We start from the raw sequence: 12991 nt of genomic DNA on the forward strand, positions 1-12991 counted from the left end.
TCATAGTAATTTAGATTCTAGCATAATACACTACAGTATATTAACAATATATTATTGCCTATACTCACTTGCTACGATAAAAAATCACTCGGCCTTGTCCAAGATTTTTCGCATACACTCGTTTCCCATCAGGGATCCTCCACTTGACAATCCTACAAGGACGAGACTCATACAAAACCTCACAGATATCTCCGACCATACGTTTTTCCAGAACTCCAAGGTTGCAACTGCTCAGTAACTCCCATAAGCCTCTTTTGAATGTCTCCGCATTCGCAAACTGCTCTTGTGCAATCTCGATGCAACCTGTAAGATTGGACCTCCTAAGCTCTTCCTTCCGAGATTCCGCAACTTCTCCGCCAGTCTCCTCTACAATCATAAACGTACCAACGTCCCCGGTTGTGTTCCGGCCAAACTTGTGCATGCTGATTTTAGCCACCGATTCTCCTAAAAGTCGGATGATTCCTAGTCGGATCTGCAGCGACACATCCTGCTCTGCGGTTCGAAAGACATAGAGAAGTGCTCCGCGATGACTCTCACTCTTGTACATGTCAGGTATGCTCAGTAAAGCCGAAAATGCTGCTAGACGAAGTCCAAAAAATCTATCTGGATGAGTGAACGGAATCAATTCTGTTATCGAGGCCTCGACAACTCCCACTCGTGCTAATTTCTCCAATATCTATGAAGAAGGTTAAAACTAGATTAATCAATCTACCATCTCTCACGCTTACCTGAATTGCAACCGTTGAAATCGTATTTTGAAAGCTCGGCATCCAAGTGTCCATGTTACGGCATCGCTCTATTTCAGTCATTGCCTTCTCGACAAACTGCTTCTCGGATGATTTTTTTGACGTATTGGTCCAGGTCTCAGTGGTACCTGCCGGAACTTCAAAACTAAACTCAAAATTATACTCAGGTGCTTCTTCCGCGGGCTTGGAAATGGAGTTCGCTATAGACTCCATCAATGTACCAACATAGTAGCAATCAGAATATAGATTGTGAGAATTCTCATTGTACCGCAGCAAGTCAAGTAGAAACTCTTTTATGGCTAACGGTGTTTGTCCATCGTCGTTCTTAATCTCAGATAGCGATTTTGGAATCGCTTTCTGAAGAAGATAAGTGGGTACGTCTGAAAAGTCATTCGCTTGCGGAATTAGTGAATCAGGGAAACAAAAAATTGTCTGAAAAGCCTTCAGTAAATGATGCTGGCCCACCCAATCCAACTCTGGTGTCGCATATTTAGATAAGGCCAGCGCCGCCTCAACTCGGATCCCATAATAATATCTCCTGTCCATTAATGTTCGAACTAGCAAAGTAGAATAAATTGGGTTTGGTTTGGCGTCCGAAAAATACCGAATACATTCGTACTGCGCAACAACATCTCGATCTTGCTGTAATTGTGATGCGTACATATAGTCAGGCTGGTTAATATATATCACACAGATCCATTCAAAGTCTGAATCGACTCGCATCCATTCAAATGCTTCATTAGTCATCGAATCTTCCTCCTCTTTGGTCCACTCGCTCAGTCTCCATTCCTCCATGTCTAGATCGCTAGAGAGGACATCACCTAATGAATGCAACAAAACTCCATCTAATTCGTCATCGGCCTCACCAGCTATAGCCGCTGAAGCTGCTGAGGCAACAGCCGAGGATCCAGATCCTTTTTCCCGCTGACGCAGATGCCGTCTCAATCGCTTATATTTAGTATTATACTGGATGTCAAGCTTCGTAAACGAGTCCTTAATATTCACAACATGCTCGTATGGTGTACCATCCGCCTCGTGTATCCGGATCGTCATTGGTCCTGTGAACACAGTTCGAGCTAGTTGCTGTTGGCTGTCCTCTGGGTGTTCTATCTGCTTCTTTGCCTGTTTGATAAAATCCTCCTCATGCAGTGACCCAGCTGAAGGCATTTCCGCATTTTGGACTTGTCGTATACCCATCTCCACAAACATTTTTTTCTTATTGAATCGTTGCGTGATCCGAAAAATAGGGTACCCACTGCCATAAATCCACTCTTGAAAAAAAGCATCAACCTTGACATGACTTACTTTTTCGCATAGCCGCTGAAAATGAGAAATACTCAAATTTGTTAGTTCGCCCATCATAGCCTGTCGAAATAACTTTGGTATTACTCTTGTCAACCCAAAAGATCCCCCTCCTTTGGTAAGCCGCCTGTCTAAAATATGTAAAACCACAGGCGCCTTCAGCTCTATAAATTTTAAAGTAGCTTTGTCAAGTGGAAACAAGAACTCTGAAGCTCCTATCGGCGGTCTGCCAATATCCAATTCGCATATTTTTTCTATGTCTTTTCGAAGGCGAAATCGGTATTCATTATTACCCATTAATTTGCGTAAAAACATGCCGGAAATATATCTACATATCCCAGTTGTGATACACAGACTACTCCAATATTTCGGCGTAATATTGACACCAGACCACTGAGCTGCGAGCAAAGTTGTCAAATACTTGGTCACCGTAAATAAAGGATCAATAACATCTTGAGGAAATAAATGGCTATCGCTGATAACGGCCAAGCCTGCAGAAGGCTCCATATCAATTTCAGCATTCTCCACAAAGCAAAGAAAGAACGAGTTGAACGGATAAGACGCATATTCACGAACAAAATATTCCATTGCCTTAGTCATAAACATGCATGTATTTACAACTTCTTCTTGACGACCGGGAAGGGCATAGGCAACGACTTCCGAAGATGATGACGTTGAATGTACAGGGTCGTCATCGTCGGAATCTTTGAGTTCGGATAGATTTGTGGGGATAAAAGGACCTACAGCAAAAGCGACATGCTGTGCCGATATTGGAGAGAGCATGAGGAATGAGACGATTTTCTTAGCATGGTCTGTGGGATGCGTTATTTCACGCTGCATGTCTCCGATACAGACAACAGAGATATCTTGTTCTGCGTCTTCATCGTCGATTGTGTTCCGAAGTGTGCCACCAGCTGAATGACCATTTGTGATTATGTCAATTTGCGATTTCTTTATATCGGCAATAGTTTTCGGCACGGTTATTTCAAATTCCCAGGAACATCGTTCCCACAGACCATCTACACAAGGCAACCAGCTGGAAGTTGACACTCCAAAAGGGTTGGAACAAGTATAAACATGTGGATATCGATGCTCTTTGGTTGCTTTGACAAATTTGAGACCCATAACAGGATTATCCAATTCAAACTCAATGCGAACGTTGATTGGCACAAAACTGCTGTTAATATCTGGCTTGAAGGTAGGATGAGATTGTGCGTCAGGAGAGCCATGACGTGAGACAACTGGCGAAAGCTGGCGGACTGAGATCTGCGGTACAAATGAATCCTGTGCTTGCACTTTAAAGCCACGAGGAAAGTGGATTACCAGCTCGCCAATTAGAGATTCTCCTGTCAATGAACTGAGTTTATCTTGAAAGGCTTCAAATTGGTACACCGACCGAGCCGAGTCCAGGAATTTCTCAGACGAAGTAGACGCCCAGTAATCTTCGTAGTCCCATAAGGCCGGTTTGTTGTTGATATAAATAGCAGCGACTTCTAGAACGAATTGTCAGTCAGTTGATGTGAATGGCAAAGAACTAGCCTGGCTATTCATACTTGCTTGTCGGAAGTTGAGTCGCACGCTGCGAAGCGACTGTTCAGAGGGAACAACCGTGATCTCCGTGGATCCCTAAATGATGAGTAATTGTCTAGAATCAAACGAATCCGATTATAATACTTTGATTTTTCCTGAACTGAGATCAACGTCTAGAATCACCTTCTGGTGCTCAGTGTACCGGTGTTAGCTTACATCTCACGGTTATGTGAAACAAGGGCACACTTATATATTAAAGCCGTGATATACTGCCGACATTTCACGAGTAAATTGTTTTCATCTTAATGAGATTCGTTATTTAATTGTGCTGAGGTGTACTATTTTGCAAAACAATAAATGATCTATATAGCAATCAATTGCACTGGTGGTGAGCCTGACATGACCAGAACAGTAGTCCCAAACAGACCCCTCCTGGCCTCCACTACTCCAGCAAGCGTTCTCCACTTTTCAGTAGCAGGCAAAACATTTGATTTCACCGTCCGAAGATGACAAGAAATAGATTTTTGTTCATCTTCTCGTTCTAAATGCCTCCGCCGTCGCTTCAGTCGATCGTCACTTACTTTTTGGGCTCTCCGTCACCGCCGTCGCAGCCGTCCTCGGACGACACGTCCATAGTTGGAAAAATTACAGACCGGTCGGGTGGTCGAGTTAAATCGCAGGAGAGTACAGATTCGGATTCGGCTGATACGAACAAGAGGAACACAAATGCCGACCGGATATATTCTGATGAGAGCAAGAAAGCATCGTTGCGGTCGAGAAGAACTAGACTGGGCGCTCCTTCTTCAACAGATAGCATTTTGGATTTTCTCTGGTTCGAGACTTTGGAGTTGACAGATCATATTCCCTATGAACAAAAATGTTCAGTTAACAGCTCAGTTTCAGTCTCATTAGATGGCTTAGATACAGCTTCACACGCAGAGCTGCCGTCAAAGCCTCCATTAATACCAAGAGGGCCTTTCGGCTTCAGGCCATTGTCTAAGGAGTCTCAATTAGCCTTATACGAGTCCAAATCAGTTTCGAGACGATTTGCCAGGGACCCTTTATCGGATACATCCTTCATTAATCTTCACCGACGTGGTGAACGTGAAGAAAAGCACTATCAAAACTTTGAACGAGATAAAATCATGTACGAACGTCTACGCTGTGAAAGGCATCTCGATACACTCAATGGACCTGACTGGATTAAATCTGTTCTTGCCTTAACTCCAGTGGATAATCCCAGTGATGATTCGGAGCTTTCAAATAAGCGAACAAAACTTATACAAGAATTGCAATCACTCTTGGATAAGTTTGAGTTATGGAAGGAAAATGAAAAATCGTTCAAATCTTTGACCGACAGAGACCGAGATGCAACACAGCGGGAAAGACTTCAACGATTGCAGACGCGGAAAAAGAGTCTCTTACTCTCATCTTCTGCGTCTTTATTGGCGAAGACATCTACCACAAGAAGACGTGGCCGTCCTCGGAAGACTGAAGCTTCTGTGTCGATATCGCCTTCGAAGCCGCAATTTTCAAGCAAGCGAATTGCCAAACAGAAGCCTGAGGATCCAAATCTTCGCATAATCAGTACCATACATCGCAAGCGTTCCGAACCTCTCGCATTCGGATATCCTGTTCCTTCAATACACTATTCACAGTTCAAAATACCGGAGAGTTGGATCAGAATCAGGGACGATCTACGAAGATCTCAATCGAGAAATCTACATGCATTACATGACGGCAGCATTAATAACGACAAAATTAATAATATCTCATCTTAAATTCTATTCAATTCATATGTTGCATCAATCAATAATATTTTTCAAATGCTTTTTGTACAACTTCTAGTTCTTGTAACTGGGCACCTTCTGTAATCATATTCAGCTCATAATATAAACTTCCAAACAACCTTAACCTCATTCTATTTCTATTGACGGCTAAAAATCCACCATTTTTTATATAAACGATCTGAATAATTTCATCGAACGAATTCAGAAAAAAAAACATTTAAGAGGAACATTACAAAACAACAATCCCAATAATCTTAAACAAAAGCAATATGTCTTCTATAGAAATCAGAAATCTTAAATTAAATGACAATATTCTTCGCCAAGCTAGCTTTGTATTGGCCAATACTGCCTTCCCACCGAGTGGTTGTCTTATTATTGCAAACGTAAATGTCCTTGGCAATTTTGTCCAGCAATCGGAAATCATGTGAAACAACAACAACACCTCCTTCAAATGCGTTAATTGCATCAGCTAACGAATCGATAGTAGGAATATCAAGACCATTAGTAGGTTCGTCAAGCAGAAGAACGTTAGGATTCTCAATAGCAAGTAAGGCAAATACAACTCGGGACCGTTGTCCTTCAGAAAGTGTGGCCATCAAAGCAGTCTGACCCTCTCCAGTCAACCCGTAACGGCCCAGTTGCTGACGCCAGTACTGATAATCCTGAGATATACTGCTATATTTGTCTCTGACAAATTCCAGAGAGCTCTTAGTCAGATCCAGCTGGTCGGCAGAATGCTGAGAATAAACGCCAAGCTTTAAGTGTGTATGGCGCGAAACTCTTCCTGCAGTTGGCATAAGTTCACCAGTCATAATCTTCAGCAATGTCGATTTGCCCACACCGTTAGGACCAACTAGAGCGATACGGGAATCCATATCAACACCAAAATCCAAATGCTCATAGAGATTATCCTCAGAATTTCCAGAGTACGAAAACGATACATCGTCAAAGGATAAAACTGGAGGTGGGAGGCGCTCAACTTCTGCAAATCGAAATGTGAAAACTTTATCTGGAACGACTTTTTCGATGAACCCATCAGCTTCCATCTTGTCCAGAATTTTCTGACGAGACTTGGCTTGACGAACCAAATTTGCATATGTACCAGCTGAAGCAATGAACTTTTTGATATGTGCAATTTCTTCCTGTTGCTTATTATACGCCTTTGTCTGATTGGTCTCCAATTCAGCGCGTGTTTTAACGTACGAGTCGTAGTTACCACCGAACGTGGTTAACTTCTTAAGTCGCATATCGATCATATTTGAGCAAACGCCGTTTAAGAAATCCTGAGAGTGTGAAACCAAAACTAGAATCCGATCAAATCGCTTCAAGTATTCTTCAAGCCAGACACAGGCTTCCAAATCCAAATGAGCGGTGGGATCATCAAGCAAGAGCAAGCTTGGCTTAACGAAAAGAGCCTTCGCAAGAGCAACTCGCATACGCCAACCACCAGACATATCCTTAGTCTTTTTTTTGATGGTGATTGCAGTAAATCCAAGACCACGGAGAATAAGAGACGCACGCGACTCGAATGTAGAAGGGTCCATGCTCTCGATACGTTCATAAAGCTCCTCAAGGATTTGTGAGTCAGGACCATCACGGTCAAGAACCTCTTCAGCCAGAGCTTCTAAACGAAGAAGTTCATGCTCAGCTTCACGAACCACATATTCAAGTGCAGAATATTCGGTAGCTTCAGCAGGTTCATTGAGAAGATAGATATCAATTGGGTCAGGGATAGGATATTCTCTAGCGGCCATAGCACGGAGAAAGGTCGACTTACCACAGCCGTTCTCACCGAGAAGCCCGTATCGGCGACCATAATTGAGTTCAAGTGTTGAATCCTGAACCAAGACTTTTCCATGATACAACAAACTGAGAGAAGTAATTTTTATATCACGACTGGTCTCCAAGCTGGAAAGCACACCAGTTGTGACACGATCAGAGATTCCATGCTTGTCCTCCTGAAGTTTCAGTTTGGCAACGGTATCTGCAGCAGCATCAATCTCTGGATCTGCATTCTTAGCAGATGATTTTGGTTTTGTTGCAGCTTTCTCTGCGCGCTTAGCATCACGCTTAGCTTTCGAAGCAGAAACCATTGCTTAATGTAACAGAAACGTAATATTAACTTAGCAGGGACGTCGGGGCTATAGACCTGTTTCAAACCGTATGATATGATGCAGGCTCCGCTCGATTCCTACAAACACAAAAATCAATTATTTTTCTGCTACTGGACAGACCAATAACAAAAATTCAAAAACCCGATTTTTGCTTGATTTCGTGCAAAAATCTGTTGAAACCACGTTGGTAGCTACTAAAATGTAAAAAAAGTTAAAAAATTATTTGAGTGGTGGCAAGTGCTGTTAGGGTTATACTACAACACCCACCGCTAACTTAACTCCCAGCAAATTATTACATCATACTGTGCTCTCAATCTCCATGCAGACTTATAGATGTCTCTAAATGATACATATTATCCAAAATACAAAACTAAATCCGACATAATTAATAGTAAAGATCACCAAAATTTCCGGCCCACCTAAAAAGTGCAGCATTTCCAACTCCTGTACCCATCTCCGCATCCATATCGTGCACAGAGTGCCCCGTTCCTCCTCCCCCTAGAAGACTTGCAGTCGACCTCGAGATTACTTGCTGCGAATTATGGACAGGCATATTATTTCCGCTTCTCCGAATACTATGCAAAGACGAAGAATCTTCGTGAGCTGCAGGTAAAGGGTCTGGAATCGTCAAGCCTTCACCTGTAGCTGACGGCATATACAGCTTTGCGGATTGTCGGGCCATGTTACTAGTCGAAGGAGTAGTCGTCTGCGATAACTGCTGAGAATTATGCGCGGCATACCAGTAGGGAGTACTTCCAAAACTTTGGGAAAACGAAGGACCCCCTTGGTTCGGTGGCGTATTTGACATGGTGGGACCTTGTTTGCTGAAGGACATACCAAGTCCTGTTCGACCGCCCATGCCCATACCGAGATCAACTCCGGGGAAGCGTGACATTCCCGATAAAGGTATAGCCAGATTAAGGGCAGAGTCGAATTGTGGTGTGCCCATCGCAGAATCCGACACACTGTGAGCGTTGAGCTGTGTTGGTAAGTCTGCTTGCTGTTGTTGCGTGCCTTGCTGCAAAATGTCCCATAATTCACCTTGAACAGGTCCAAGATCATCCACTACCCCTTTATAGCGCGAATTGTTGAGATCAACTGTCTGACTCAAAGGATAGGTCGACTCTGCACTGGATACAAATGCTGTCGCATTAGAGACATCTTGCGGAACCGAAGGCATTGGGACTTGTTCAAAACCGTCCAATGTCTGACCTTCCATTATTGCAGGAGTGGCCGTAGTGGCCGAGCCGGCAGGTACATTATTGTGTCGCTGAATCTCTGTAGTAAAGCCCAACTGCGTCAGGGTCGCAACCGGAGACTGCTGAGCCTGGTCTTCAAGCTTTGGTTCCGGTATACTTGCATGCTCCGATTTTGAGGAGATAGAAGAAGACCTGTCGGTTGATAACTCGCGAGAATCAATCGCAGAATTCAAAAATGTATCGAACGAGTCCCGAAAATGCTTCGCAGCTGCCCAGCGATCAGTGATGATATAAAGCACTGCAGAACAAGCGCCGATATCAGACCGGAACTGATCATCTAAAATGGAAGGATCCTTTGTATAGCAGTAAACCATTGTGATGCCCGCCATATATGTAGCTTGCAAAGCTAAAAATGAATACGAAACCGTCTGCAGATACTGATGAAGTCGTTTATAAATCTGGCAAATGTGACCGGATGATCGTAAGCATAGCTGAAACTCTTCTGAATCCGAAGAGAGTGAAGGAAGTTTTGGAACCAACAAAAGCCGCATATTCGCATGATAATTCAACATAAAGTATTCCTGTGATCGATGTAATCGGGGAGTAGGAACTGTACTCAAAGGAATAATTTCCTTGCAACTTTCAATTTGGTTACCCCAAGCTACTAGCTCTCTTTGGATATCTCTAAATTTCTCTTGCACCGGGAGTTCTTGCTTATCAACTCGATAAATCTTTTCCTGGATATGAGAAGCTATCGTTTTGATCTGCATGATCAATATCACACTTGTCATGCTGGTCATCTTTGACATTTCACAAGATTGAGACGCTATTTCAAACTCTTTCGGGTCTCTAACATCTTCATCGACGTTGAAGGGGAACTAGAATAGTTAGCAATAGTAACTATACAGTAAATTAATTATTAGTTGAACTTACTTCAATATCAATATCGCGATCTGCAAGACAAAATGGTCGTCCAAGAGTGATCGACACACTTCGTTCCAATACGTACAAAGACCAGAAGAGAATTCGCCGATGTTGGTCTTCCAAAGCAGGTCCGTCCTTTGATTTGCGGTGGAGACCAGCCTCAATACATACACGCATGGTGAAACCAGTTAAGTGCCAAATACCGGGTCCACTTGGAGATCTCAGTTGAAAAATAATCACCATAAGAAGTTTTTCAATGATGTCTATCAGAGGTGCATCAGATAATATATCGAGATATCTCATGGCAACGTAGTAATGAGTTTCTGGGGAGACGCCAGAATATGTTCCGCCAGTCAAATGAAGGTAACCGGCCCCAATTGCATAGACCATATGGAGCTTAAACCAGATAGATTGTAATTCATATTCACTCTCCGCTTTATCCAGATCATCACTCGAAACTAAAGGAAATGATGCTTGTGATGCTGACGAAGCAGGCGTTGAGCTAGAAGTTGTCGTCGTCCCCGAAACTATAGTTGAAGGCGATGAGGTCGATAGAGTAGGACTAAGGTCGGCTCTTAACTTGGATTCACTAACTGATACTGAAGCTTGGTTTGAAACAGACTTATCGGTGTGTATCTCAGTATTTATCGGAAAGCCACTACCAGCGGGTACAGCCATCTGAGAGTTCGGAGAAGTAATTGAAGCGGACGGCTGAACTGATTTACCATTTGAATTCATACTGAAACCTGAGGGGTATTTTTTGGCTGCTATAGCTGCTAATTTCTTTGCAATGGTTGTTCGATGATTATTCCAAATATATATATCACCCTTATATAAAATAGGATATCTATGATGAACCCCTCGGAGATAAGCCGATACCAGACGATCGGCAAGCTCATCTGATGGCAAAGCTGATAGGAAGGACTGTTCGAATTGAGCTTCTGAAAATCCAACCTGAGGAGAGCTCTGGAACTGGCTCTGATGGGAAAAACGAGGTAGCGCAGTTTGTGACGTAGGTGAATCAGCAAAAGATGGTCTTCGAAAACCAGATCCTGTTAAGTCAGATGTATTTTCCAACTGGGAAATCGAGGGAAGAGGTGGTGGAAGAATTTCCGGGGCCGGATGAGCACCATCCGGCTTTGGGAAGCCTTTATGTAAAGGAGGCAACTGGGGAAGACTTGACTGTACTATTAGCGTTTTCGGCAATGAGCGACCGAATATAGCAGCTTGAACAAGCTTAGTCAATGGAAATCCAGAGGCTGAGCCTAGATAAAATGACTGCTGGCTATTACTAGGTTGAACTCCAGCAGAAGCAGTCATACCGACCAAATCTCGGCTTGTTTGATCAGAAAGATCAGAAGAGGATAGAGAAGTTTTGACAAAATCAATTGATGGTAAAGATGGGAGCGATGTCTGAGAAGACGGCTTTTGAGCACCATGTTGATCGAGCTGAGAATTCAAAGGAGGCAACTTTTGACCAGATGATGAAATGGTAGATTCAGCCTTGCTTTTTGACGATACTTGATTGTTGAGATTCTTTATAGTTTCTTCTAGTGCATGTACATGATCCTCCAGTGATCGAACGTAAGAAGCAGGATATGCAAGCTCTTTGGAAATACAATCGGCGCCGGCTTTAGTACAGTTTGAACATTTCGGAAAACCGTTATCACAGCGCTGCTTTCGTGCCTTGCAGCGATTGCAGGCTGCAATCGAACGTGCCCTCTTGGTTGAAGTCTCGCCCGATGAGGGACTTTGAGAAAGAGGACGTTTTGATAGTGCGTTGGCGGGGGAAACCGCCAGGTCCGCGGTACTAGCTGTAGTTGTAGATCCGTTTAAAGACGATTGTCGTTCGAAATTCATCATTTATCAATAAAGAAACAATTGCACCCGGAGACTTAACAAGATCGAAAATATAGAACGTTGATGTCTGATTTTGACGAGAAATGAAATCGCCTCCAATTGTTAAGCCAGAAGTCGCGAACAGTGCCAGTAGCAATGAGCCAAGCGATAAGAAAACAACTTGATATCTATTTTCTAATATTCAACGTGCTAAAGAAAATCTATAAGCATTTTCTTAATTTAACGAAAATTTTGTCAATCCTCGAGTAGATAAAATACATACGCAACTCAAAACTCGGTCCTTCGGAGCAGTCAGCAAGTGACTCCTGAGAATTTTGATATCCTAATAGTAACTATAAACAGAGTTGCACAGATATAGCCAAGAAATATAATTCAAAAATATCTATATAACGTTCCCCGACCTGGTAGAAAAAGTCAAATATCTTTGAACTAGTCGAGACAGATGAGCCAAAGTTGTGCGCAGATTGCACATGTAAATCGCTCCAATGGGGAAATCCCGGTAAATGAGCACGCAATCCGCTCGGCCCTTCCCAATTATAATATTACATAATCAACAGTCTTCAAAATACAGGAAAGTTTTTCCAAAATTCAATTCCTGAATTCTTAATAAATCTAGTCAATTTAAGTGCAATTGCACCATCTTAAGGCTCTTACTATCCGTCCTGGTCTTATGGCTCAAAGCTAAGCTCGGTCTCTGCGCGAGCAGACAGTGCCCGGGCCATCGTCGACGATCTTGTCGGACATTCCGAGAACACGATCTGGATCTCGCTGGCTCAAGACAGGAGATAAATTACCTAGGTTTTTCCGGCACAGGAAAATTTAGATAATTTCGTCTAAACTCTTTAGTTTGCTCGTTTGTGGAGGCGTACTCTTGTTTTATTCATCTGATTGTGAATCGTCCTTGCAGCAGCTACCACTTCCTATATTTACTTCGAAACTCATGACTGGTTTTCAATATTCTTCACTGGTTACCTGACCATTCGCCGATTCCTGTACTTTTTAGTTTTGATTTCAAAGTCATACAAATTTTAATAGCTAAGGGATTCCTGCTTATAATATATTTATTATTTATTTCTTGTATTAAGAATTTGATTTAGCGATAAAATAATAAACTATTCCACGTCACTTCTATCAAAAAATTGATTCAACCCAGGATCGAACTGGAGACCTCCTGCGTGTGAAGCAGACGCCATAACCAACTAGACCATTGAACCAGTTTTATCAATTGATATCCAAATTTGAATAGTTGTGGTAAAAACATATTTTGGCATTGTTGTACTTCCTCTGTTCGGAACTATAATCTCTATTGTTTAGTTCCTTGTACTAAATTCTTCTTGTTAGTAAGATTCTAATGAAATTGGTACTGGTTGTAATAAGCTGTCCTTGATTTTCTAATTTGTAAATGAAAGGACTTCAGATCTATTCTCTCAGTGTCTCCTTCTTAATTGACTCCACCAATGAATCGGTAGTATGGAATATCCATTTCCAGATATTTCGATCTGTAACAATCTGCATCGGTAGTCATA

At 42.5% G+C, this 12991-nt stretch overlaps 4 protein-coding genes and 1 non-coding gene across 5 annotated transcripts; 1 reads left to right on the forward strand and 4 right to left on the reverse strand.

Moving 5' to 3' along the window:
- Window positions 1–4: 4 nt before the first annotated feature.
- V1516DRAFT_682544 (uncharacterized protein) lies at window positions 5–4037 on the reverse strand. The gene is made up of 5 exons (XM_066923437.1): window positions 3849–4037; window positions 3723–3770; window positions 3602–3674; window positions 729–3541; window positions 5–676 (listed from the first exon to the last, which is right to left on the reverse strand). The coding sequence occupies exons 1-5, from the start codon at window positions 3855–3857 to the stop codon at window positions 65–67; spliced, it is 3555 nt and encodes a 1184-aa protein (XP_066774818.1). The 5' UTR covers window positions 3858–4037; the 3' UTR covers window positions 5–64.
- Window positions 4035–5497, forward strand: V1516DRAFT_682547 (something about silencing, SAS, complex subunit 4-domain-containing protein). Its single transcript, XM_066923438.1, has one exon. The coding sequence runs from the start codon at window positions 4124–4126 to the stop codon at window positions 5357–5359; it is 1236 nt and encodes a 411-aa protein (XP_066774819.1). The 5' UTR covers window positions 4035–4123; the 3' UTR covers window positions 5360–5497.
- Window positions 5260–7671, reverse strand: V1516DRAFT_682548 (P-loop containing nucleoside triphosphate hydrolase protein). Its single transcript, XM_066923439.1, has one exon. It carries the CDS (start codon window positions 7459–7461, stop codon window positions 5668–5670), a length of 1794 nt encoding a protein of 597 aa, XP_066774820.1. The 5' UTR covers window positions 7462–7671; the 3' UTR covers window positions 5260–5667.
- A 196-nt stretch (window positions 7672–7867) lies between these two features.
- V1516DRAFT_688117 (fungal-specific transcription factor domain-containing protein) lies at window positions 7868–11465 on the reverse strand (the record flags this gene model as incomplete). The annotated part of the gene is made up of 2 exons (XM_066923771.1): window positions 7868–9559; window positions 9615–11465. 2 exons carry the CDS (start codon window positions 11463–11465, stop codon window positions 7868–7870), a joined length of 3543 nt encoding a protein of 1180 aa, XP_066774821.1.
- Window positions 11466–12605: 1140 nt separating this feature from the next.
- V1516DRAFT_t79 lies at window positions 12606–12679 on the reverse strand. The gene has a single exon. It is a non-coding gene; the product is annotated as a tRNA-Val (tRNA).
- Between the last annotated feature and the right edge of the window lie 312 nt (window positions 12680–12991).

Source organism: Lipomyces oligophaga, assembly GCF_038497815.1.
Source record: "Lipomyces oligophaga strain CBS 7107 unplaced genomic scaffold V1516scaffold_12, whole genome shotgun sequence".
NCBI lineage: Eukaryota > Fungi > Ascomycota > Lipomycetes > Lipomycetales > Lipomycetaceae > Lipomyces > [Lipomyces] oligophaga.

What these genes read in the sequence shown, in the direction of transcription:
- V1516DRAFT_682544 (XM_066923437.1), bottom strand. An exon ending in ACTCAACTTCCGACAAGCAA is followed by an intron (nt 3,542 to 3,601) that starts GTATGAATAGCC and finishes AATTCGTTCTAG; the next exon opens with AAGTCGCTGCTATTTATATC. An exon ending in TTTCAACGGTTGCAATTCAG is followed by an intron (nt 677 to 728) that starts GTAAGCGTGAGA and finishes CCTTCTTCATAG; the next exon opens with ATATTGGAGAAATTAGCACG.
- V1516DRAFT_682547 (XM_066923438.1), top strand. Translation starts at nt 4,124, where the DNA reads ATGCCTCCGCCGTCGCTTCAGTCGATCGTCACTTACTTTTTGGGCTCT.
- V1516DRAFT_682548 (XM_066923439.1), bottom strand. Translation starts at nt 7,461, where the DNA reads ATGGTTTCTGCTTCGAAAGCTAAGCGTGATGCTAAGCGCGCAGAGAAA.